This window comes from Dasypus novemcinctus, chromosome 15 (genome assembly GCF_030445035.2).
Source record: "Dasypus novemcinctus isolate mDasNov1 chromosome 15, mDasNov1.1.hap2, whole genome shotgun sequence".
Classification (NCBI taxonomy): domain Eukaryota; kingdom Metazoa; phylum Chordata; class Mammalia; order Cingulata; family Dasypodidae; genus Dasypus; species Dasypus novemcinctus.
Window position 1 is genome coordinate 39898063 of NC_080687.1, and position 27551 is coordinate 39925613.

A 27551-nucleotide genomic window follows, 5' to 3' on the forward strand; every position below is an offset into this window, starting at 1 on the left:
GGATATGGACTGGAACCTGATAGCTTCTATTATAGTAGGGCACATAATCTAAGTAGAATTCTATTGGCTCTTGGGATCCCCAGGACATTATGCCACCAAGACTCTCCTTTGTTTTGTGTTTTTAAAAATTTGTAAGGAGGTACTGGGGATTGAACCCAGGACCTTGTACATGGGAGGCAGGTTTTCAACCAGTGAGCTAAAGCCACTCCCCCAAGGCTCTCCTTTGTACTATTCATCTTGTTCCTCACATATTTCTAGCCTCTGGAGTGGTTCTTGACAAATTGTATATGTTTAATAAATAGTTGTTGACTGTATGACTTTCCTCTGGGTCATACCTGCTTCATTCTTTCAGGCTTCTCCATTTAAGTGGCAGACATGGCTAGCAGCAGTTATAGATCATATTCACAAAGCTATATGATCAGGGGGGAAGGGAGGAAATTGAGGCTTTAGCTTTCTAGGTCCAGCAGACAATTCTCAAAGAAGAAAGCTAGTTGGCCTGGCTTGGATGGTGAGCTTGTCTCTGGACCAGTCACTTTAGACACAGCTATGACATCCTATGATTGGCTAGATTTAAGTCAGATGTCTGCCCTTGTGGGTGGCATCTTGTCTATTATCCAAGGTGGAGTGATAGAACAATAGTCATGATAATTGGAATCACAGCCACCCAAGGGAATATATTGAAATTGTAAAGGTCATTTGTCCCATGTCTTAGTGGGAAAAAGCTTGAGAATCATCACTGTCTTCGCTGAAACTTTTAATACTGTTCCATTAGCTCTTATACCTACTGCAGAGTTAATAGTTGATGCTTTGACTGTTTTAAAGTGACCCTGTAGATCTAGTAGACCATCTAGTAATTTACTGTTTGCAAAGGTTCAAATTTGCATACTGTCTCCCCAAAGTTTGTTTGGGAGTAAGTTATAAATTAAACAATATTGAATCTCTTCCCAGATGTTTTCTTCTTTTCCCTACTAGAGTCATGTATGATGAAGGGTTAAAAACTCTGTTGGCGCAACACTTGTTTTCTACATTTCTCATTTCCGAATGGAGTATTTGGTAGAGTTAACACTCTTGCCCTTTTCCCTCTCCTAACTCCTCTACTCTAGCCCCTCCTCCCATGGGTTAGAAGAGGAACTGGGGCTACCTCAATACACCTCTTCAGCAGGTCTTCCTTTTCTAACTCTGCTGTTTGTAGAGAGGCTGCATCCTGGTCAGCCCTTTGTCCATCCCATACCTGTCCCTTCATAGGGAGTCCCTTCTGGTGGCCAGTGGCCAGGGGGGCTATTTCATGGGTAAAATACTAGCAAGCTCACTTGTCCTCAGAGCTAAGTCTCACACTTGACAAACCTTTTGTGAGCTACAAAACTGACATTTTTATCTATCTGACACCTGTGTCTAGTTCACAATTAGTTCTGAATTCAGGCAGGGAAAAAGTTAGATTTTTTAGTTAGGAAATAGGTAAAGAAAATCACCTGTTAATGTTTTGGAGGTAGAGCTATCTAACAAGGAATTAAAGGTCTTGGCCAGAAAATTGAATTTGAAGGGGAACTTGCTTCAATTTTTCTATTATAATTTATTATGAAATATGGAGACAATTTTAGAGTGGGATTCATGAATTTGAGTCTTGAACATCTCCAAACATGATGCCTCTCTCTCCTCACCTCATTTTTCCAAACATTTAGTTAACACAGATTTAATGAGCACCTACCAAGTGTTGTGGTCTGTGATTCAGTCTAGGGATATGGCACAATCTGTGGTTATTCAGTCAGAGACATCTCTTATTGATGGTCTTTTCTCCATTGCCAAGACCAGGCCCTGGCCTAGCTCCTCACTCTTTGCCACTTTGGTGATGAAAGTTTCTGCACTGGTAGAAACTATGTATATTAACCTGCATGTTTTTAGATGGCATATAGTGGGTATAATACAAATATCTAAAATGTCGTGAGCCTTTAAAAACTTAACACCTTTTTTTAAGCATATAATTCCCATACCATATAATTTTCCCATTTAAATGTTTTTTTAGTATATTTACAGGTTTGTGTAACCATCACCACAATCTAATTTCTAACATTTTCATACTCACCCCCCCAAAGAAATTCTGTACCTGTTAGTTATCACTCCCTACTCCCCCAACTGCTTTTCTTTTTTAAAAAAGATTTATTTTTATTCTCCCCCCCCACATTGTCCGCTGTGTACATTTACTGTGTGTTCTGCTGTGTCCACTTGTATTCTTGTCAGTGGCACTGGGAATCTGTGTCTCTTTTTGTTGAGTCATCTTGCTGTGTCAGCTCTCTGTGTGTGCGGCGCCAATCCTGGGCAGGCTGCGCTTTTTTCACGTGGGGCGGCTCTCCTTACAGGGTGCACTCCTTGCATGTGGGGCTCCCCTGTGCAGGGGACTCTCCTATGTGCCACGGCACTCCTTGTGCACATAAGCACTGCGCATGGGCCAGCTCACCACATGGGTCAGGAGGCCCTGGGTTTGAACCCGGGACCTCCCATGTGGTAGGTGGATCCTCTATCAGTTGAACCAAATCCGTTTCCCCCAACTGCTTTTCTAGGAAACTAAAAATCTATTTTCTGACTGTATAGATTTGCCTATTCTGGACATTTTATAGAAATGGAATCATAAAATAGTTGGTCTTTTGTGTCTGGCTTCTTTTATTTGACAATATTTTCAAGTTTCATCCATGTTTTAGCATGTATCAGTATTTCATTCCTTTTAAGTATCAAATATTCCATTGTATGCTTATGCCAAATTTCATTTATCCATTTAAGTTGATTCACATTTAGGTAGTTTTCACTTTTATGAAATAATGGGCTTTTATGAATAACGATGCCATGATATTTGCATACAAGTTTTTGGGTGGACATATGTTTTCATTTCTCTTGGGTGTATACCTAGGAGTGGAATTGCTGGATCATATGGTAATTTTTTAACATTTGAGCAACTACCAAACTGCTTTCACTTGGCTGCTCCATTTTACATTCCCATTGGCAATGCTCGAGGTTTCCAATTTTTCCACCTTCTTGTTATTGTCTTTTTTATTATAATATAGAATGATTTATGGGAAGTGGATTTGGCTCAACAGATAGAGCTTCCGCCTACCACATGGGAGGTCCACGGTTCAAACCCAGGGCCTCCTGACCCATGTGGTGAGCTGGCCCATGCGCAGTGCTGAGGCATGCAAGGAGGCATGCAAGGAGCGCTGTGCCCCGTAGGGGTGTCCCCCGGTGTAGGGGAGCCCCATGCGCAGGGAGTGCATCCCGTAAGGAGAGCCGCCCAGAGGGAAAGAAAGTGCAGCCTGCCCAAGAATGGTGCCACACACACTGAGAGCTGACATAACAAGATGATGCAACAAAAAGAAACAGATTCTCGGTGCCGCTGATAAAGGATAGAAGTGGTCACAGAAGAAGACACAGCGAGTGGACACAGAGAGCAGACAACTGGGGGGGAGAGGGAGGGGAGAGAAATAAAAATAAATTAATTAAGTGATCTTCATATAACCACCACAATCATGCAGCCTTTGATTTTTAATGGGATTGAAGGGAAGAGAAGCTGCTGAGCTGGTAAAGTGGTCACACAAATAATTCAAGACTTAGGAGTTGCTGTCAGTCAGCTTGGAACACAATGTGTTCATTTATTCCTACCGTCATTCATTCAACCAGTGTATTCGGGGCACTGTTGATATACACTGACCATCCACCAGGGCTGACTTGAATCCAGATCCGGTTTAATCATTTACTAAATCTAAGACCTTAGACAAGTGTTCTTCTTGAGCCCCACCATCTGAAAATAGGGATAACAGTACCTTCTACAGCAGGTTTTTTTCTAGAGTTAAAAATGAGGTAAGGTACGCAGGAATGCACATATCAGGTGTTCTGTAACATATTTCTTTTGCTGCTGTTACTCTGCTAAGGTCTGACAGCCCAACGAAAGAAATCATAAGATAGTTTCTCTCATCTGCCCTGCTTCCCAATCTAAGAAGGCAGCAAAAAAACTCACAGAAGTCCACCACACAATGCAGCTTGTGAGGTACCAAAAGCCTGCTCCCAGTGACAGCATTTCTTTAGGACTTGCAGTTCTACAAAGAGAATGTGTTAAGTCCTGGGGCTGTCCGAGGTCATGTGTTTGTCCCTCAGGTTGGAGAACCTCTCCCAATATCCTTGTTTGGTCCTGGTGAGGGCAAGGCGCCCGGAGAGAGGGCTGCTAAAGCTGACTGGCAGCATTCTCCAGAGCTTCTTCAACTGGCAACCTAGGGGGCTTTTTTGAGAAGCAAGGGAGGGCCGGAGCCGGCGCCTCCCCTGGCCTTGGCTCTAGAACTTTATCAAAGTTTAAGGACAGATCCCAACACGTGGGTGCCTCCGCGCCGCCGGCCCTCTCTCCTAGGCCGGCTGACTGCACGAGTTCTCCACGCCTAACTCGGTCCGTTCAGCCGCGCCGGCTCCCCCTCGCCGGCCACCGCACGCAGCGGCACCACCCCGCTGCCCTCGGAGGCTGCGCGCGGCTCCCCAGCTGCAGGCAGCGGCAGAGCGCTGCGGGCAGTTCCCCAGGCGGCCCCGGAGGCCGCGGGGGCGGGGAGGCGGGGACGGGGCGTGCCGCCGGCGTCCACCTTCCGGAAGCGTGTGTTTCTCCGACTCCCGCCGAGCCGACTGGCGCGGCTGCCCGTGCTGCCAGTACACCGTCGAGACCTCAGGGAGCTGCGGTAGCAGCAGCCGCCGCCCGAGCAGCGCCATCCCGGCGCGCACCCTCCCTTCCCCGCCGGCAAGATGCTGCCGGTATACCCGGAGGCGAAACCCAACCCGCTGCAGGACGCGAACCTCTGCTCGCGCGTGTTCTTCTGGTGAGCAGCCCCGCCGCTGCTCCTCCGCCGGAGCTGATAACACCCTCTGGCCGCCGGTGCCCGTGGTGCGGCGGGTCACTCCCGTCCGTTGCTCTCCTCACCCCGGCCCCTGCGCCGTCCCCGACCGCGGAGGCCCTTCCTAGGGCTCTTGCCTCATCCTGTGGGTGTCTTGTGGTGGTGGGTGGGCCGAGAGTCCGAGCGACGAGAGCGGTTTTTGCTTGAACCCAGGGAACAACGCCAGGGCTTCTGCTACCGGTGGGGCCGCCCCTCGTGCCTTAGCCGCTGGCCGCGAGGTATCCACCTGCGCTCTCGTGCGCGGCGCGGGCGGGAGAGGAGCAGGCGGGGACGGGGCCCTGGACCCGGGGAGGGACGGGGGCCCGGGAACCTGGGTGCGAGCGGGGCACGTGCGGGTCGCCCTGTGTTGCCGCGGTGCCTCGCAGCCCCGCCCCGCCGCTTGTGCGGGGAGGAGAAGCAGCAGGATGCGGAGACCCGAGAGCTCCTGAACCGGGGGGGGGGGGGACGGACTGGATGGAATCCCCAAATTCCCATCCTTAACTGGCTTCCCTCGCACCACTCGGATTCCCAGTTATTTACTAAAATTACACATTTTTTTTTCTTTTTAAATCAGCATTTTATGAACAGCTCCCTTTAATCTGTTTCAAGCCTGATTTAGTGTTCTGAACCACCGCCATCTCCCAATAGTGTCCCCACCCCTTCCGATACAGCTGTGTGCCAGCTCCACGGCCCTCCCGCTCGGTGTGTCTCTGTGACTCAGTGTTTCTTGGTGTCCGTATGCCTGTGTTCTTGTGTCTGTGACTCTTTCTCGTTGTGTTTGTGTGTCTGGGTGTCTCATTGTGGATTGTGCCTGTGTACGGTGGAACCTAGTTGTGGCAAATTTCATGTGGGTAAAATAGCACTTTAAAAAAAATGTAATGAATGGGAACACTCTTCTAGAGCAGAATCTGCTTCCACGTTGAGTAAACCTGGTGGGGGGAAAGGCGTGAGAGAGAGAAGCGTTTAACTACGGGTGTGTAGCTAAGTGCTGAGATTACTAATTAGGTGGTCCTGAACCTTTGGGCTTTAATCACACAAGGATGATTGTTAGACTTTTTGTTTCTTTCTTCGCCCTTTTGTCTTTTCCACATATTCTAATGACTAATAGTTGCCTTTTTTTTTTTTTTTTTAGTGGGAAAACCTAGAGGATCCCAAGGGGTGATGTGTGTCCACTATTGTTTTAATTGTGGTTTATTCAGAATTCTCTTGGCCCTTTGATGAACCTTCTCCTGAGGCAGGGGAGTAGAGGAGGAAGGAATTTGGGTGTGGCTACCATAAATAATAATTTGAAGGTAGGCAGTCTTACTAAATTCAGGCAGGGTGATGAACTCTTGAAGCACTTTCTTTTTGTGCATTTTCAAAATGTAGCTGGCGGGGCAGAACGGAGCTCAGCCTGAGGGTTGGAGCTATTAACTCTCATTTACACCTGAGGACCCTGAAGCCAGAGAATTTGAATAAGCTGCTTAGTTTAGGCTCACACAACTAATGAGAGGTGTGGAGCTGGAGCCAAACCCAGGAGGTCTGACTGCAGAGCCTGTGTTTGTACCGCTGTATCACACTGCTGCTGTTGGGGTACTTGTTCTTCAAGTGCACGCAGAAAGCTTTTTCAAATACACCCTTTCTCAGGGAAACTCTTGAAGTTCTTCCTGTTGGTGATGAATGTGAAACGTCTATTATACTTCAACCCAGCTCTTCTCATGGTATGGGCCTTAGACTGCCAGCATCAGCATCACCTGGGAACTTGTTAGAAATGCAAATTCACTGGGACCCTCACCAGCCTGACAGAATAAAATTAGAAGCTCTAGGGTGGGATTTAAACAAGTGCTCCAGGTGATTCTGATGGAAGCTTGAGAACGGTTGGCAGCTTTAGGCACTTCCTCCTGTTGGCACTGTGATTGCATATTATACTTTTCAAAGAGGGGTGGGGCATTATGAAGACATTTGTGGACAATGATGGCTATCTTATACATGTGAACCTTCACCTAAGTGATTTCTTGTCTTCGCTGTAAGCAGGAAAGCTGAAATGAGCCCAGCCAGGGAGAGGCTGCTGGTAACAAGGCCCACCTTGCAGAGAAAATCCACTTTTCATCTTGTTTGGGTGTTTGCTTTTCTTCTCAAATCCCCTCTTCCTGAACTTGTCCATCGGTTGCTGCCTACCAAATAAGCTAATAACCAGTTTACTGCCTTTCATACGAACAGGGCTTCTGGGGTTTTAGTGTTTCCATACCACAGTATGGACCTGGGGTCTAAGAGGAGCCATGCATTATGATTATTGATTTTAAAAAACAATATATTTTCTATTTCTATAAGAAAATTAAAACTATAGGAAAAGAGGAAAGGAATATGATTTTTTATTAGCTGAATATACCTGCTGAGGTTTTAGTTCTCATTCTTTTGCCCCTAAATTTTATGCCTCATATGCATGTACACATTCACTCCTTTTCTACAAAACTATAAAGTTTTGAGTCTTGATTTTTATTTAATTTTCTATAGTTAACATTTATTTGTGGCATTCGATAATTTAAAAAACTAATGATTGCAGTTTATGCAGTCTTTCACTATTGTTGAACACAGTTTATTTCTGATAAAGATGTAATGCATATACATGCTCATATATTTTGGCACATCCTTCCTTATCGTATATTCCCAGGAGTGGAAAAACTGGATAAAAGGTCACATTACTTTAACCCACTGTTAGACTGGTTTGGCCTCTTAATAGCAATTTGTGTGCTAGCTAATTTCATTGTTGACTTTGGGTATTGAATTAAAACTTTTGCTTTACAAGTTGGTAGGTTTAAAACAGTATCAAATGGTTAATTTGAACTTACTGGTTAGTGTGTTTGAACTTTTTAATGTTTATGGGCTATTTATTTGTATTTTTTTGAATTGTCCTATCAATGCATTTATCCACTTTTTTCTATGAGGTATTTATGTTTTTAAAATGACTTACATTATTTTTCCAGCTTTTCATTGGTCCTTTAATTTTATTCAGAAGTTTTAAATTTATCATTTGTTACATTGATCTTTCCTTTTTGCTTTCTCTTATTGCTTAATTTCTTAATGTATCTTGTTTTAAATCCCAGTACCAGCCAAATCTTGATATGACTTTTATTTTAGCTATTTTATTTCATTTTAAAAGTAAAGGCAGCTAGGATTTCTTTTGGTATTTGCTATGATAGGCCTTGCTTTTTTCTCCTAACAGCCCGTTTTCCCATAATCTTTTATTGAACAATTCCTCCTCTTCCCTATTGATTGGAAATAAATGGCATAGATTATAAGCTGTGTCCAGCTGGCCCCTAGATTGTCAAATCCCCTGAGAAGCAATGTGCTACCTGGCGAGTGCTCAGGGAATGCTCTGAGTCGCTCTGCCCACACTTCGCCCTGTCACGGTCCAGGTTAGCAGCGCTGGGCCTTTCCCCAGAGAGGGGCATTGAGGAGGATCCTTGGGTCAGGCACATGCAGACCAAGAGAGAGTGGTTGAAACCTTGCTCCCCTGACGCTGGCTGCGTCTCAGTCGGTGAACTGTCAGCTCGCAAGGTGTGTGCTGTTGTGGAAACTGCCACTGGTGTCAAGACAGACTCTCAGGAGACCTGTCTCAGAGAAAGCTGATGACTCGAGGGGGAAACACAGATGGGCTGAGTGCAGTGGATGGCTCAGAGGGAGAGGTTGCTTGCCTTACTGAAGCAGGCCGTCAGGCAATATTGACAGTGAACGTGTGGAAAAATGTAATTTAAAATTATTTATTCTTGAACTACTTTCAGAACATCCCATACGAATCTCCCTGTAGTTTTTTATTAACAGTGGTCAATCCAAATGTAGCTGATGGAGGCTGGGTTAGCTTTCCAGGGCTCTTTGTCTGGCCTGAGGCAGTTGCCCTTTCTTAAGCATTCTGTTCGGTGGGTTTTGGCAATTTATACAATAACTGTAGCCCAAAACAAGACATAGAACATCCCAAAGGTGTACTGAAATCCATTCCTCATTCCTTTTAGCAAAACTCTGTGATCAATTTGATAAATTTATTTCCTGTAACTTCTTATTGATTATTTTGCCTCTGTTTAGGTCTGCATCTGGTCAGCAGGAGAGGTGTCGATGAGTGTGTCCATTCACACATGTCAAGTAGATTGTCTTTCTGAGTGCCCTGGATGACACCTGATTTTATTGCTGCATCTTCCTCCTTGAAGGGTGTCTCCTAGGCTACATCTGCTCTGTCATTGCTGGTGTGGCGCCTGCATCTTAAGGCCTGCCTGTTCTTTTTTCTTTTTTTTATTTCCCCCTCCTTTGTGGCTTGCTTGCTGTCTGCTCCTCTGTGTCCATTCGCTGTGCGTTCTACTGTGTGTCTGTATTTTTATTTTTTTATTTGTTGCCCCCACCACCACGGCGGGTTGCTTGTTGTCTTCTCTGTCTGTCCATTCGCTGCACGCTCTTCTGTGTGTGTGTGTGTGTTTTCCTTTGTTTCCCTTTCTTGTTGCGTCACTTTGCTGAGTCGGCTCTCCATGGCTCTTGCAGGCTGGGTGGCACTCTGCAGCGTGTGGGTGAGCCTGCCTTCACAAGGAGGCCCTGGGACACGAACCCAGGGCCTCCCATATGGTGGCCGGGAGCACAACTGATTGAGCCACAGCTGCTTCCCCATCTATCCGTGTTGTGTGGGCGAGCCTGCCTTCACAAGGAGGCCCTGGGCCACGAACCCAGGGCCTCCCATATGGTGGCCGGGAGCACAACTGAGCCACAGCCGCTTCCCTTGCCTGTTCTTTTTTGATGGGGCCAAGCAGCCTTTTACCTCTTACCGCAAGGATGTTTCCATGGGCTTTCCTTTCTGTGTGAATGTTAAGTCCCCGCAGATATTTTCTCTATTTCCGTGATGATGAATAGTGTAAAGGTGGATGACAGTAGTGCAGTAGGGAGATCTGGACTTTGGAATCGGGTGAATTCAGGTTCTGTGCTCGGCCCTGCAAATTCTGTATGACTGTATGCAAGTGAACCTCTCTGAGCCTCAGTCTTCTCAACACTGGGAGGTTGGTACCCTCTTTTCAGGGTTGTGAGTTGGAGAAAATAGTTAATGCAACACACCCAGGACTCAAAAGGGAGGGTGAGATGGTTATGGCCAGAGGATGGCTGACCATGTGGTTCCAACCTTGCACGGTTTTTACTAATTAGCATTTATTAGATAAAACTTAGAGAATACCAGAAGGTTTGTGGGGAGAAAGATCAATTCCTGTCTTCAGGGAGGTAGGAAGATAAGATTTAGACCCATTTAAACATTGATACTTTAAAAATACCTTTATATATGTACATACAGAGAGATAACTGAAAATAGAAGTCAGCAGAGAAATATTTCCTCTAGATGTTAAAGATCATGTTTACCTATTTCAGCAATGTTTTCTGCTATGCCTATTAAAAATGCAGATGCAGGGCCCTGTTTATCCCTCAAACCACCCAACTCCTATGATTCTGATCCTGGCAAGTGGCTGGGACCTGGGAATCTGCATTTCAACAGTGACTTGTGCAGGCAGTAGTTAGAACATAGATTATGCAATGAGATGCATGAATCAGACCGATGAATTTAGATCACGATAATGGTAGTCACTCACACTTATCCACTGCTTCCTCTGGGCTCAGAATTTCAGTCAGTGTTTTACATGTTGTTTCTCATTTACTCTTCAATCCTGTGAGGTGGGCGTTATCATATTTTTTTCACACATAAGGAAATCTGTGGCCCAAAAAGGTGGGACACCTTGTCAGGGGCCTCATAGCTAGGAGGTTGCAATGCCCAAGCTGGGATTCTACCCTGGTCACGAGTATATGCCATGGTTTGTGCCCACAGCAGACATTTGGAGATTGGCAGAGCCAATGCTCTAGTTCAGGCAGGTTAATGTTGACCAATGGAATAAATGAATATGCTGACTATGTCATTTAAAAATCAGGTTAGTGAATAAATATGTCATTCCTTGGAGGGAGGTGTAGAGAGTGTGCTTTCCTCCCCTCCCTTCAGCTGAGTTGCTATCTACGCTTGTTGGCATCTTTATCCATCTGACTTTTAAGGCATCAACCTCTCAGCCATCTATGATTTTTTAAACTCTCATCTGACACCAAACTCTTGATTCAACTTTCTTAGAGTCATTCATTCAGCAAATGTTTCCTGCTTGCCTGGTGTTTGGGACCCATCAGTGAAGGAAACGGACAAAGTTCATAGTGCAGTGGGGCTTGTGTTCCTGTCCGCCACTGCCCAGCCACGGCTCAGACCCTTGCCTTCTCTTTCCGGTGGATCTTCCTGCTCCTGGTCATTACCCTAACAAATCTCCATCATTCTCCTGCCTGAAGCCTCTCTTTCTTCCTTGTTCTCAGGAGCAAACCTAAATTCTTTTCTGGGGCATTCAGACTCCTCCAGGATCTGCTTTTCAAGCCTGGTCTTCCATCATTCCTCACCAGCTGAACCGCTGATGAGGCAGGCCTCTTAATTCTGCCATTGAAGCACTGACTGCAGAGTCAGGAGGGGGCCCTGGCTGATACAAGGCAGCAGCCCTGAGTGAGCCCCAGGATTACAAGGGGGAAAGCCATTGCCAAAGGTACTTGATTACGAGACTGAACCCTAATCCAGGCCAGGTGTGATGGTGGAGTAGTACCCACCTGAGGCCAGATTGCCTGCGTGTGTCCTTGTGTTTGGCCTGAGCAAGTGGGAGGATGGAGTTGCTATTAAACGAGATGGGGAAACCATGTTAAATTTGAGATGACTGCTACATTCAAGTGGAGATATTGAGTGGGAATTGGTTATGAGTCGGGGGCCCAGAGATGAAATCTGGGCCAGAGATAAAATTTGGGTATCATCAGCAGTACAGGTTGTTAGGATGTATTGGTCACCTCACATAACCTGCTGTTCTCCTAAGAGTGGATTTTACATCAGTTCCTATTTAAGTTCATTTTGTTGGTTTCAGAGTCCAGTTATCTTACTCTCTGTTTGAAGTTCTTTGAAAACATTTTTGGTCTAAATGCTAGAAAGGATAGTTCCCAGGATTGCCTTTCAGGTTGTGGATCATATATTCTTCCACTCTGGACAGTGGATTAATTTGGCCACAGGTATTGGAAGAAGTGGTATCATCTGCCTTTTTGGAGTCTGGAAGCATCACATCTACTGAGCACCTATTCTAAAACTCTCTGAAGGAAGGAATTGAGGTTACTTTGGCCTGATTTACTCTTTTTTTTTTTTTTTTTTGAGGTACAGGGACAGAACCCAGGACCTCATGTGTGGGAAACCGGCACTCAACCACTGGGCCACATCAACTTCCCTGAGTTGGTTTTCATTTGTATTGCATTTTTTTTTCAGGAGGCAACGGAAATTGAACCTGGGACCTTCTGTGTGGGAGGCAGGTGCTCAACTGCGCGAGCTACATCTGCTCCCTGATTTACCCTTTTTTAAAAGATTTATTTATTCACACCCCCCCCTTTTGTTTGCACCTGCTGTTTGCTCTCTGTGTCTGTTCATTGTTTGCTCATTGTCTTTTTTTTTTTTTTAAGGAGGCACTAGGAACCGAACCTGGGACCTCCCATGTGGGAGGGAGGCACCCAATCCAATGGCTTGAGCCACCTCTTCTCTCCCTGATTTACTCTTAAGAACACAGACTAGCTCCAGCTGCTGCCTTTTCTGAGCAGTCACAAATGATCCCCTTCAAATGATTTTGATGTGCATTATTTCCATTAAGTTTAAGTTTTATTTTGTCTAGATTCTGTCTAGTAAATACACAGCAGTTTCTCCACACTCACTGCGATTGAATCACCATAAAATTACAGATTGAGCCATAAAAATACAGATGTGAGGGTCCTTCCCTTGGGCAGTTTGAATCAGAATCTCCAGGGGTGGGACCAGGGCATCCATATTTTAAACAGTACCATAGGACTTCCTGATGTATGCTGAAGACCAAGAACCACTGATGAACAGTGTCATAGTTTGAAAACATTTCCTGTGCATATTTCCATTTTTCTGGCCAATTGTTCAGAGGTTAGGAGCTACTTTCATCTCTAGCTCCCTTTCAGATTTCTCTCGAGGACTTGCTGATCTCAAATCCTGAGAACAGCGATCATAACATGACTTATTCTTCCTTGCAGGTGCTTATTAGCAAGCAGCTCCACAAGGCACTGGAGAAGGGGAAGGGAACTCTTTAAGTGCTAGGGATCTTAGAGATACTGGGTCCTTTCATCCTTAGAGTAACCTCTTGTTGAGGGTGGCATTGTCCTCATTTTACAGGCGAGGAAACAGGTGGGAGAGGCCAGCTAATATCTGAAGTTCACCCAGGTTATATTTCATGGTGCTCGGAATTGCAGAGAATGAGCTTTGGCTCTGGCCTCTGTGTCACTCTTTGTTTCTCTGTCCTGTGTCAGACGAGGATTCTTGGATCCATTGAACTAAGGAAGGTAATTGAGTGGAAATTCACGCTTGTAAACTGAAAGCTTGTGAGTATAAAATTGCTCATCTAATATTGCTTTAATTTACAAATCTTTATTGGTATGTTTTATCAGTTAGGATATGACAGATTATGTGGTAAACATAGTTGATTTTTTAATCCACCCCCCCCCCCCGCTTACTGTCTGCTCTGTGTTCATTCACTATGCGTTCTTCTGTGTGTCTGTGTTTATTATTTCCCTCCCCCCTTGTGACTTGCTTGTTGTCTGCTCTCTGTGTCCATTTGCTGCACACTCTTCTGTGTTATTTATTTTTTACTTGTCTCCCTTTTTGTTGCATCACCTTGCTGAGTCAGCTCTCCGCGGTGTGTGGGTGAGCCTGCCTTCACAAGGAGGCCCCAGGACGTGAACCCAGGGCCTCCCATATGGTAGGCAGGAGCCCAACTGATTGAGCCACAGCCGTTTCCCGTGTCTCTTTATTTTGCGTCATCTTGCTGTGTCAGCTCTTTGTGTGTGCGGCACCACTCCTGGGCAGGCTGTGCTTCTTTTTGCATGGGGTGGCTCTCCTTGCAGGGTGCACTCCTTGTGTGTGGGACTCCCCTACACAATGGACACCTCTGCATGGCATGGCATGGCACTCCTTGCACGCATCAGCACTGTGCATGGGCTAGCTCATCACATGGGCCAGGAGACCCTGGGTTTGAACCCTGGACCTCCTCTGTGGTAGGCAGATGCTCTATCAGTTGAGCCGAATCCATTTCCCCCCAGTTAATTTTCAGTTAAAAAAATTTTGAACCCAGAACCTTGGATATGGGAAGCAGGATCTCACACCCACCCCACTCCCCTGACCATTTCTTTGAATGCTATTTGAAGTGGTTCTTTACCAACTAGGCAGTATGCACTATTTTTGCTCTCTCAAGGCTGTGCAAAAGGTGTGTCTTGTTTTATATAGTAGGAGGGAGATTTTTCAGTGACCTGCAACTGTAGGCAGAGCCTGGATGGGTCTCAGTGTCACAAAATTTCCATGGGCACATTTACAGGTGACATTTACATGAATTTCTTGGGCTCATTTAACAACACAATTTGTTCAGCTGTTTTGCAGAGCTAATCATATATTTTTAATTGATACTGATATAGTATATTTAAGTTACTAGCACATATTAAGCCCTCAAACAATGGAGATAATCAGGAATATTGCTAAATTCACCCTTTTATCATGTTTTTTTTGGTTATTGCCCTAAATTTCAGGACTTATTTAATTCTTTATTCATTTATACCCACCCTCCCTTTTTTTTTTTTTTACTGCATTGTTAGCTCTTTGAGGGCAGAAACTAGTGTCTTGTACAACTTTATATCTTAGTGCCTACCTGAACTCTTGTACTTAATATGCCTAATGAATGATTGTAAATTATTATTTTAGTTTTAATCTGAGTTTCTCTACTTTGGAATTGCTGGGCATTTTGGAGAGAGTGTCAAACAGGAGCCCAGGGCCTGGGTTCTGGCCTACCTCTTGCACCTGTTAGCTGTGTGACCTTGGTTAAGACATGTAACTGGGAAGCAGTTGTGGCTCAACTGATTAGAGTGTCCACCTACCGTATGGAGGGTCCAGGGTTCGATACCCAGGGCCTCCTGACTCGTGTGGTGAGCTGGCCCACGTGCGGTGCTGCTGCACGCAAGGAGTGCCGTGCCACACGGGTGTCCCCCACGTAGGGGAGCCCCATGTACAGGGAGTGTGCCCTGCAAGGATAGCCACCCGGCACAGACTGCCCAGGAGTGGCACTGCACACATGGAGAGCTGATGCAGCAAGATGATGTAACAACAACAAAAAAAGCGACACAGTTTCCCAGTCCCGCATGACAAGAATACAAGCGGACACAGAAGAACGCACAGTGAATGGACACAAAGAGCAGACAATGGGGGAGGGGGAGAGAAATAAATAAAATCTTAAAAAAAAAAAAAAAGACACATAACCTCTCTGGGCTTCTTTAAGTTTTCTTCTTCTTCGAGTTGGGAAAATTAAATCACCTGGTGTGTTCCAAATACTATATTTAAAATATTTAAAAATAATAAAGTTCTCTAGACTTACTTTTTCCCCACCTTCAGTCAGATGTGGACTCACCAGGGAGCTAATGTGGAAATAGTGTAGTGTGCAGTGCCCATCTATGATGAATGGAGAAGTGACCTGTTAAAACTGTTAATAACTACCACCCCACAGAAATTAATATCTATTAAAAAAAAAATGGAAATTTATACCCAGAATTTGACACTTTCTATGGAAGGACTTTGGAAATTGTAAGACAGTGTTACGATATCCCCAAGAAGTCTTTCAGAAAGTTTCGCAGCAGAGCAGCAGAGCTAAAACTGCCTCAGTCGACTTGCTTTTCCTGGCGACTTCCCTCTTGGTATTAATAGCACCACTGTGTCTGGTGACCTAGACTTCCATCCTCAGGGTGATCTGTGAACACAGGGAGACTGGTCAGTGACCAAGGGAAATCTGTCAGTTGCCAGCTCTTGGCCGGAGGCTCTTGGTGAAGCCTAACCTACAAGCCCTCTGTATCTTGCAGGCTTCTTTTCTAAAGCGCAGCTCTGTTTGTGCTGCTTTCTGCCCAGAAGCCCTTGATGGCTGCTTCTGGCATTTGCTTTCCTCAGCATGGTCCCAGCCTAGCTTTCCTGCCTTCCTAGATGTCTTTTGTTCCCAGGCCCTCAGTAGGGCACATTTGTTCTCATGTTACCTTAGCTCAGCTCATGCCGCGTTCTTGCCCAGAACGCCCACCTCTCTGCTCTGCTGCTAAAATCTTCCCCCAAAGTCAACCATCAACCAACTTAACAGTCCTTTATTCAAACAATGCACACCTCCTATTCACTGGGTGCTGAGTAAAGAAACAAAGGTTGTGAATAATTCCATAGTGCTTTGTGTATGTGGGGAGTTGTTCCAAGCGCCTTCAAACACCAACTTACTTAATCCTAACAATAAACCTGTGGGGTCGGTTCTGTTGTTATCCCAGGTTTGTGCAACCTGTGAGTAGAAGAGCATGGTTTTGGACCCAGGTACCCTGGCCCAGGGTCCTTGCTTTCAGCACAACATAACGTTACCTCTCTGGGTCACAGGTGGTGCTAGGGATGGACTGGTGAGCCAACCAATCCCTGCTCTTCAGGCTTACATTCCAGTGGGAGGCAGACCATAAGTGCTGATCTCAAAAGCCACACCACCCATGCAGCTGCTGGTCTGTCATCTCCACGAGGTGGTGGCCCTGTCTGCATGTGCATCACTATAAATCCCCAGTGGCTGACACAGACCTGGCATGCCAGTGGCTCAGGTAATATTCCTGAGTGAACAAATAGAAAAGCTTTGATGCCATCCCAACTGATTGAGAATACACTTTCCAGTCTCCATGTTGCTTAGCATCTTCCCATCCTCGAAGATAAAGAACATTTCTGTCATTGCAAAAAGTTCTACTGGACAGCCCTACTCCGGTCTATAGGTCCCCACATGGTGAAAATCTTTAAAACAATCTGTTGAAAGGCCGGCTGCTTTTCCTAGCTGATCAGGGGCCCATGGTTTGGGGTGAGGAACAGGGATTGGGAGTCGAGTGTGGGGCTGACCCAGCAGAAGGGAACCTGGGACAGCAGCTCCAGAGTGGTGACATCATCAACAGCCCTTACTATGTGCTTTATACATATTAACTTATTTAATCCCCCCAACAAACCTTGTGAGCTGGTACTTTATTATCCCTAGACTAAAGATTTTAAAAAAAAATCAAGGCACAGATAGGTGAAGAAACTTGCCCAAGATCACAGAACTAAGAAGTGGCAAAGCCAGAATCCAGGGGATCGGCGTTACCCTTTTAACCTGTATGCTTTGCTGCCCCTTGGCCATCAGAATAAAGATCCTTCTGGCTGCCATGTAGGAAGGTTAGAGGAGGGCGAGAGTGGAAGGAGAGAGTTAAGAGGCTGCTGTAGATCCAAGTGAGAGATGGCAGAGGAACGGGCAGCCAGGAACAGCGGGCAGGTTCTCAGAAGGTAGAGCCTGTGGCCATCCCTCTGGCCCTGCAGGACCTGGGAGCCTTTTGGGAGGGGCCGCTGTAGGGGCCTGTTAGGAAATAGTTCTATTTCAGCTGTGAAGTAGGCACTGTCCTCAAGAAGACGGAGCCACTTTGAAATGGAGGAAAGGAGAATGAGGATCTTCTTTAGAATCCAACCTTCCTGTAGCTAGTCTACACCCTGGCCACTTGTATTGGCTGCTGCTGGATTGGATAGCACAGCTCTAGAGCAGTGGTTCTCAAAGTGGTTCCAGGACCAGCAGCCTCAGCATCACTTGGGAACTTGTTAGGAAAGAAGATTCTTAGGCCCAGTCCTGGACCTGCTGAATCAGAAAGTCTGAGGATGGGCCCTGTAGTTCTATTTTAATAAATCCTCCAGGTGAGTTTGATGCATGCTCATGTTTGAGAACCACTCCTATAAGATCAGCAGTTTTTACGGTTTGATTGCACTCCAAAATTTTTACAATAACGAACCCAAGATACATGTATTCTCAGGTTCGTGCACAGATACTTTAATGAAAAACATCAACGTACTCTGTCATGAAACAGTAATACATGCAGGGCCCTTATGTTTTCTATTCCATGTCCTGAAAAAAGTGCTCGTCACAGTCAGGACTTACTAGATTGACTTCAGGACCTGTCAGAACCCACAGTTTGAGATTCCTGTCCTTGAGCAAATTCAAGAAGGCCACTGTGCTGTGAGGCTGTGTGTCCAAAGCCCCGCTTCCTCAGCTAGTGGGTGGTTTCCTGTGTCTGCTCTGCAGGAAACCTGGGTCCTCTGGACCTCCCTACTTCTCCAATAATAGGTCCTGGACCTGCCTCCTCCTTCAGTCATATACCCCATAGAAATAGGGCTTGGAGTTGGTGCACTGTCATTTTTCAGAGCTGCTTTATATTTGTAGTTCTTTGTCCTCTGGGAACTCACCAAGGATTCTGACCTCACAGCCTTCCTTAATTCTACTTGACCTGCTCAGTATTGACATATTTCCTTTCCACCTTCCCTCCCTTTTTCTTCTTTTCTCTCTCTTATTTCTTGAGTTGAATTTAGGTAAATTTTCTGAAACCTTTCGGCTGTGGAGCCTCCTCCCATGAAGCCTTCCCGTGTGCTTTGCTTGCTTATGGACTAGTATGCCCTGTCCCTCCATAAGCATGCTGGGTAATTTTTGCTCCTTCGATTAGATTACCCATTATTGTCTTAAATTACCCATTATTGTCGGGGTTGTTTCCCCAATACCAGGTGGAATCCTTCTTTGGTGTGAGGATATCCAAAGTGAGCTCTTTTCTGTTCTTTCAGTCTATGAAGTAACTCCCATTCCTGCCATAAACTTTCCGTTTTACTTCTACACGCAAATTTACCAAATTCTTTAGTGTTTGGGGAAATTCCACTTAGGCCCTTAGTGTGTCCAATACTAATAGATGAAAAAGAGATGGCAAACTGAAAATTTTCTTTTTAGAATAGTGTAGTCAAAACAAAATTAGTTTCTTGGAGTAAGCCAAAATAAGATCGATCTCTCTCTCTCTCTCTCTCTCTCTCTCTCTCTCAAGTGGATTTTGGATATCTCTGATAGGAGCTTACAGACAGCAAGTTGAAATCTTTGGAAGGGAAATTCTCCACAGCTGCCTGTCTCCACAGTTCTTGGATTCTTCGGGAGGGATTCCTTTCCTGTAAGGAGGAGGTGCATTTTCTAAGAATCCCTTCCAGGAAGGATGAGGTGTAGCAGGAAGGAATCCCACAGAGCAGCCGGCTCACAAACGCAGAAAAGGGAATTAATTGCCTCTGATTTCTGGGAATTGGTGTTTGTACAGAGGACAGAACAAAGTGAGGCAATAGCAGCTACTACAGAATGCATTAGGCTGTGGAAAAGCTTGTCTGTAAACAGTGAGGATTTTGTTAATTAGATTGAATGTTAAGTGGTGAATTTTAAATGACCTTGAGGACTTATGCCTTCCTCCCAGCAGCCTTATTTATTTTTGTTCTCATCGCCTCAGGGTAATTCTGTTGGGAAGTTTTATTTTGAGAAGTTGGTGGCAAGTAAAAAAACTAAAACCCACACTGGTGTAAGTAACTCTCCCAGGGTCATACAGATTGAAGGTGTCGGCCCTGGGGTTGAACCCAGCTCTGTCTTGTTCAAAGCCCATACTCTTAAATTTTATGTTGTTTCTTTCCTCTCATATTTTTAGATTGAATTCCTGGCAAGGATTTCAAGGAAGGAAGAGATGAAAATGAACATTGATGCAGTGCCTTTATGCTTAAGGATCTACCGTGCCAAGTGTGGTGGAGAATGTAGACATGAAGAGAAAGTCTCTTTCCAGGGCTGTAGTTGGTATGGAATAGGGCAGCCCACAAAGACAACCTGGCCTTAGCTCAGCCTCTGTGGCTTGTGGAGAGCTGGTGAGCTTGGCCAGAAGTCCCAGCCCACACTCCCTGCCAGTTCTTTGCTCAGGTCCCCAGGTGTCTTTCTGCCTGGGTTCTCCTGAGTTATCTCTGTTAATTTTTTCCCATATCCCTTCTGAGCTCAGAAAACCAGCACCATATATGGGTTTCCATAGTAATGGAAGTGCCCCTTCTCTCCCCATTCTTCCCCTCTCAACTCCCTTCCCTGAAGTACGGGAGTTACTTGACTGAAGCCCCAGGATCCCCCTTCCCCCCCTTTTTAATCTTGGTGGTAGCCAGTCTGACCACTCCCGGGTCTGGGAGACTTTCATTAGCAGTTTTCTACCCTATTTTTCAAGTAACTCTTCAAGGTGGAATGCAACCATAACCACAACGAACATTTGTAAACGTTTTGCCAACTGCTGTCACCTTCTTTGCCTCCAGTTTACAAATGCAGAGAGGTTAATGCTCATTCCAGAAATAACACAAGTAATAAATGAGGGTGTGGGGAATGAGATGTCTGGTTACAAATTTCACATGCAAAGTCCCATGCACAGTGCCTTGATAGGCAGAGGAGGAAGAGTTACATTCAGAAGTGTCTGGGTGATTCATGGCTTGAGGAAAATATGGTGCTTTAAAAATTGTGTTTTAGTTTGTGCGGCGGTTCTCTTTCCTATCCTTAAATCCTTTAAGAAGTGTACCTCCAAAAGCATATCGCACTACAGGTGTTGGCTTAATTTTCCTAGGTTTAGCAGACAATACCTGTTGATGTTCAGGCCAAATCTTTATTTGTGAAGGGTTCTCTGAATTCTGATGGATTTTAGCATTTGGTTAGATTGTTTAGAAAAATGATTGTGTTTTTTAAAAAAATTGGAGGCCGTCTGTTATTCCCTTCAAAGAATGAAAAAAAAAAACCACCTTGATTTGATATGAAATCAGATTAATTGTAAAATTTTTGATTACCTGAAGTCAGAGTTGTTGTCAGTCTGATTATTTTAAGCAGATCAGTTTTATTGATATATCTTAATAAAGCAGATGCTTCAACCAGAGTATACAATCATTGGTATTTGGTATAATCACATAATTGTACATTCATCGCTTCAGTCATTATTAGAGCATTTTCATTATCAGTCTGATTTTTAAATCATCCTATTCATCTGTACCAGTGACCCTAACTCTTGGTTTGCCTAGGACCATCCTGTTTTACACCATTTATCATATTATAATTTTTAGTTTCCCCTTTCATTCTAAAATGTATCCCAATTTGGATAAGAAATAATATGATTACCTAGCTGATCCAGTAAGACAGTTAGTTGTAAATAGGCAGATAGCCTTGGAGGCGCGAGGCAGAGTGAGCTGAACGGAAAGCCAGAGTGAGGGGCCCAGGAATCAAGGTCTGCAGTCAGGGTGGAGATCACACTACCCTTGACCTTCTTGGCTAACTTAGATGATAAACGTGATTCCTGCCCTTTCAGGATGAGCTGGGGAGAAAAAGTGAGCAGAAGGTCTCAGAGGCCTGGGTGGCAGAGAGATTTAATGATCACATATTGAAGACCAGGATTTAGGAATATTCTTGAGAAGGAAAACTTACCACGACCAGCCGGGCCCGGGGACTCCTGTCCAAAAGCCCAAGACCTGAACAGGATTTCTGGGTCCCCCTTCTTTATTTTTTATTTGCCCCCCCCCCCCTTTGCGGTTTGCTTGTTGTCTGCCCTCTCTGTCCATTCGCTGTGAGCTCTTCTGTGTTTTTACTTGTCTCCCTTTTTGTTGCATCACTTTGCTGAGTCAGCTCTCTGTGGGTGCTTTTATGGAAAAAAAAAAAAGAGGACTTTTCTTTGTTAGTTTCTTTGAGTTTTAAGTGTTTGTCTGAGTACCAGATAGGTTTTGAATGAATGTATCTTCCACATTCCAGATAAGCTTGAATTAACATATCACCTACATTCCAGGTAAACTTGAATTAATGTATCACCCACCTTCGGCCTGGATGTAACTTTGAATACACATTTGTCTACATCCTTCCTGAAAATTAAAACCTAAAGGGTCTATATTACTTAAGTGGCTTTTTAGTAACTAGGCACACTTGGATACAGAATTAGATAATTTTGAATTCATGTGTAGGCTATATTAAGCTGAGATGTGCAGAGGCTAAAGAACCCATTCTTTGGATTCTGAGCAGTAGGGAGAATGCTTGTCTCTTAAGAGCCGTCCAGCTCAGTGGTGAGTATGTGTGCTGTGGTTGAATATCCTAGCTCTGTTTAACAATTGTGAGAACTTGGTCCACTTCTGTTACCGGATTTTATTTAGGTTCTTGGCTATGCTGCAGAAATGAATTTCAAGAGCATACTGGGTGAGTTAGGCCAGTCATTTATTCGGGTAGGGAGGGACAAGAAATGGGAGAAAACAACAGAAAATAACAGAGCAGGGGTCCCAGATAGTGAGAAAGGGGATGAAAAGGGATGAAGAGGGCTAATTGACAAGCTACAATTCCCCATTATAGATGATAAGTCCCCAGGTTTACTTGGTGTGGCCACATGGCAGAGGAAAAATGGCGACAGTGGCGCACAGAGGGCAGGACAGGTCTGTAGGCAAAAGAGTAAGGGGAGAGAGTGAGCGCAAGCCTTGCTGTTTGCTTTAAAATTGCTAATTATTCTACCCCTTTGCTAATGGAAGACGAAGGGGACTCCAGCTGTTTGCTGTTTGGATTGATTACCCCACCCCTCAATTCCTTAGTGAGGACCCAGTGATAAAGTTCCTAGAGAACATCAGGGACTTTTCCTTGTTCCCAGGAAGAAGTCTTTTTCTAGGTAGCAGAATCCCGGGGGTGGGGTTCTTCCAGTAGCCATCTTGGGGGTTCCGGATCCATCTATTAATTCCCTACCTTACTAGCCGCTTCAGTTCCTTAACCAGTTCAAGCCTAGTTTCTTTTTTTGTCAATGGATAATATTAGTGTTAACCTGTGTGTGGTTGAAAGGAGGAGTTAATGAACAGGTGCATGGTAGATGCTCAGAAAATTTCAGGTTTGCCGCTTTCCCTCAAGACATGAAGCCTAACTCCCCTCACTCAGGTTTCCGGATTCTCTCACATCTACAGGACACTCTTCTATGATCTCTCCTGAGTTAGAGGCAAAATATCTAGTATTTAGGAATTATTCTATGAGTGCTTGAGCCCTTAATGCTTCTGTACTTGCTGTTCCCTTCGCTTAGAACACCCTGCCCCTGCCCTTGTCATTTGGCTCTTGGTCCATACCTGGCCTCCTGGGCGAGCTATACCTTGGTAGGAGCCAGCCCACGCTCCCCCGGGTTTTTGTCTTTTATTTACCTTGCAGTTGTTTTCCTTATTCTTAATCTGTCTTGTTTGATTTTGTTGTCCTCCTCTGCCCTCGAATGTAAGCGCCACAAAAGAGACCCTTTCTGTGGTCTAGAACCCAGAAAAGTGCCTCTTACATAGTAGACACTCAATAGTTGATGCAAATTAATGAATGTTGTAATTCCTGTTTCCCTGCAGTCCTGTTTTTGAAATTCCTGGTTAAAAAAGAGTGAGTTGTGGGTGGCTTCCTTTTCAATAAAGGTGTTACACGTATGCTGTGGTTTGAGACTACCTCGCTGCCTTCTGGGAGGATGGGGGAAAAGAGGTCCCATTTGGCTCTAGCCTCTTTGGTGGGACAAAGATGGGGTGACACATTCTCTGCTCGTGGGTTTCGGTTTCGCAGCAGTGTTGGGGGTTGTGTATGTCTGGGGTGGTCAGTTTTTCCTCCACCCCTCTTTCTGTGGAGGCACAGGTGAGCAAGGATGGAGGAATGAGGAGCAGGAAGATGTGGGAGGGGGGCTTTGATTGGTTTGAAAATGGCTATAGAAAGCTGGGGTTGGTTTTAGGCTCACAGCCTGGGGGTGGGTAGGGGTGGGGGCAGTTAAATGTCCTTTTATCAGCCCTTCATTGTCTCAGGAAACCTGTCGGTGTTGTTTTGAATTGCTTCTGTTTTTCACCTCTGTGGGCTTTTGTGGTTATGTTAAACATTTTTCAGAGTGAAATGTAGAAGAGACCAAAACTATTTAAGAAAGCTGTTTTAGAAAGCATCCTAAGATTCACTACGGAATTTTCCCTGTCTTGATTTATTTCCTTCCAAATAAGTCCTTTAATAGTCTGTGTACTGAGGATTTTCAAAGAATGTTTTTGTTCTTTCTGAATATGCAGCTATTCAAGCTGAAGATTGGTATGTTCATAATTGACCTAATGCTTCAAAAAATGAACTGGTTCAGCCGGAATTTTCCTAAACTGCTTTATTCACCTGGTATTGCCCAATTAGGAAAGCATATGATTTATAATTAGCATTCTCTTAACTAAACAGTTGCCTGGAAAAGCTATCTAAGGGATAGTCGTGAAGGAGCAGGACTGATTTGTATGGAGAAGTGTAGTAGAGAAGTGGGGTGTGTGCGGTATTGAAGGTCAGGACACGAGAACTCTGAGAAGGAAGTTGGTTTATTTCCACTGCCTGGGCTCAGCGGACTCTTGTCCTAATAATCACAGAGCCCCGAATTGGGTCCCTTTTATGAATTGGGTCCCTTTTATACGAGGTTTAAGATTAGGGAGACAAAGGGTGATGCTATGCAAACAGACCTTTGGTTAGTTTCTTCAGTGTTTGATTTGAGTATCAGATAGGTTATTTCCTCCAGGTGAGTTGCATATTCCCCATATTCCAAGCCAGCTTGGCTTGGAATATTTATTTAGCGTATCTTCCACATTCCATCTGGATGCAACCTTGAATACACCTTCAGTCTTACATCCTTTCTGAACATTCAAAGACTGTAGGGCCTATATTACTTATTTGGACTTTTAGGGACTCGGTACACTTGGAAACAATTTTGAATTTATGCACAGGCTATATCAGAAGTGGTTTCATGTTCAAAGCTAACACTGGCATTGGGGAGTTTGGGATGGCTCTCAGTGCTGCTGCAGAGCTGCTAACTGTGTGTTTTGTTTATGGAAGCTTTAATAGTCTCAGGCTTATGGATAATTACCAGAAATATGTATTCAAATCAGAGCTTACTTATTTAACCCTTTGCATTTTCTCCTTCGAATATTGAGTGGTGACGTTATAAAACTAAATGAAAAATTAGGCTAAATTTAATTGTTATTTTACCTACTTGAAGTAAAATCATAGCTGTGTAACCAACCATTCTTCCTTTTCAAAGCTCACCAAAAAATAATTTTGCTTTGATTGTAGGGCAAACTAGGCTAGGGGCTGAATATTTAAAATTAAAATGGAAGTCCTTAAATATTAAAAATTAAAATGGAAGACCCTTTAGGGGTCCCTGTGAGGTATGATATTACTGAGGAAAAGCAAAATCTAATGGCCTGACTGGAGGATAAAGGAGTTTGGGCAGAATGTGAAGCACTAAAGCAGCTTGTTAGGGAAAACCTGGAGCCAGCATGAGGCAGGCAATTGAGAGAGCCAGAGGGTCCATGGGCTAAATCAACTGTGAAATAAAACAAACAAAAACAGCTCTCAATGGAAGAGAAAGAAATAGATCAAATGCTCCTTCCAAGGTGATGTTACCTTTAATTTGAACATTTCTTTATTTTCAGTGACCCATTCTTCAGGGAATTGAAGGCATGGCGTGAGTCTACCAGGGCCATCTGAAGGGTCATAATCCCAAGGGAAGGGACCAGAAACAAAAGGAAGTAATCTGCCACTCACTATAATCTATTACCGCCTACACTATGCATTTCCACACTTTTACAGTCAAGTTAATTAAAACTTCTACATGCATTAAGCATCAGTAGTCCTTCTCAACCTTTCTCTTATCTCTGAATAACCTATACTCTAGGTTTTCTCTCCATGCATTTATTCTTCCTATATAGTTCATATTGAGACCATGAAATATTTGTCCTTTTGTGTCTGGCTTACTTCACTTAGCAAAATGTCTTCAAGATTCATCCATGTTATCATATGTGTCCCAATTTCATTTCTTCTTCAGCATAGTATTCCATTGTAGGTATACACCACATTTTGTTTATCCATTCTTTGGTTGATGGACACATGGGTTGTTTCTATCTTTTGGTAATTGTGAATAATGCCACTTTGAACATTGGTGTGCAGATGTCTGTTTGTGTCACAGTTTTCAGTTCTTCTGGATATATTCCTAGTAGAGGAATTGCTGGATCATATGGCAGTTCTATATTTAGGTTCCTGAGGAACTGCCAAATTGTCTTCCACAGACTCGGTGGTTTCACAGTTCCACCAACAGTGAAGGAGTGTTCCTATTTCTCCACATCCTCTCCAGCACGTATTGTTTTCTGTTTTTTAAATAATGGCCATTCTGTGAGGTGTGCGATAATAACTCATTGTCATTTTGATTTGTATTTCCTTAATAGCTAGTAATACTGAACATTTTTTTCATGTGCTTTTGGCCATTTGTATTTCCTCTTTGGAGAAAGATCTAAGTCTTTTGCCCATTTGAAAATCGGATTGCTTTCTCTTTTAGTTAATTAATTATTTTGTTCTACTTTTTGTGTTTCTGTTTTTTTTTTTAATTTTTTTTCTTTATTTTTTTAGTGTTACATTAAAAAAAACCAGGTCCCCATATACCCCCTGCATTGTTTTTAAACCTTTTAAACTAGTGATTAAAGAGCATTGTCAAATATTACTACTAAACAAAGTAATTTTTCCCCTAACCACTTTGATTATTATTATCTTTATATCATTTATATATGAACATACATAAACAAGTATACAGTAAAAGTTGTGAACTTACAAAGCAAACATTATACAGGGGTCCCATACATCAACCCTCGACCAACACCTTACATTGTCATGAGATGTTTGTTACAAACTATGAAAGAACACTATCAAAATCTTACTACTAATCATAGTTCTTATCTTACATTTGGTGTGTTTTTCCCCCAACCTACCCTATTATTATTTTTAAAATATATTTTTTATAACAAGTTGTAAACTTATGAAATAATCATGCACATGTGCAGAATTCCCAAACAACACCCCTCCATCAACACACCACAATGTGGTGTGTCATTTGCTACAGATAAAATAATATCATCTGATTATTGCCATGTCCATAGCGTTCATTTGGCTCACTTTTTTCATACTGCCTCAGTATCAACACAGTACATCTTTTGCATAGATGCAAGAATATATTATTACTACTAACCACAGTCCATAGGTCACTCCAGCTATATTTTTCCCATGCTTTTCCTCATTCCCAACACCCTGCAGTAGTGATATACATTTGTTCTAGCTACAAAGGACACTCTTGCATCTGTACCATCAACCACAATTCTCACCCACCTCTTAGTTTACTGTGCTATCCAGTTCCTAGATTATTCTCAAGCATCTGTCAATTGGCATTTATATAACTAGACTACCATTTTCTGTCACATCCCCATTTATAAACTAGCTGTTAAACTCGCTGTGTGTTACCATCCACTCTATAAATTTCCATACCTTTACAGTAAAGCTGTTTAAAACTTCTACATACATTAAACATCAGTAGTCCACTCAGTCTTTCTCTTATCTCCTTTAAGAATCCACCACCTACCACCAGGTGTTGAAAATATTTTCCAATAATTTCTTCTAGAAGTTTTATGATTCTTGCTTTAATTTTTAGTTTTTTGATACATTTGAGTTAATTTTTGGATAAGGTGTGAGATAGGGATCCTCTTTCCTTCTTTCAGCTGTGGATGTCCAGTTCTTCAGCACCATTTGTTGAATGGATTGTTCTGCCCGAGCTGTGTGAGTTTGACAGGGTAGTCAAAAATCACTTGACAATACCTCTGAGGGTCTGTTTCTGAACCATCAGTTTGGTGTTTGGTAACTACCCTGTAGCAGGAGCTGACTC

At 43.9% G+C, this 27551-nt stretch overlaps 1 protein-coding gene across 2 annotated transcripts in view; it reads left to right on the plus strand.

Annotated features, from left to right (window-relative positions):
- The first annotated feature begins 4514 nt into the window (after positions 1-4514).
- The window catches only part of ABCC4 (ATP binding cassette subfamily C member 4 (PEL blood group)), a 292359-nt gene continuing 269322 nt past the window's right edge, over positions 4515-27551 (plus strand). Inside the window, exon 1 of one of the 2 annotated variants that reach the window (XM_058276501.1) lies at positions 4515-4838. In XM_058276501.1, the coding sequence (XP_058132484.1) occupies positions 4765-4838 (74 nt within the window). In that variant the 5' untranslated portion in view covers positions 4515-4764. The remainder of the gene's footprint in view (positions 4839-27551) is intronic. The other variant, XM_058276502.1, reaches the window with a different exon arrangement.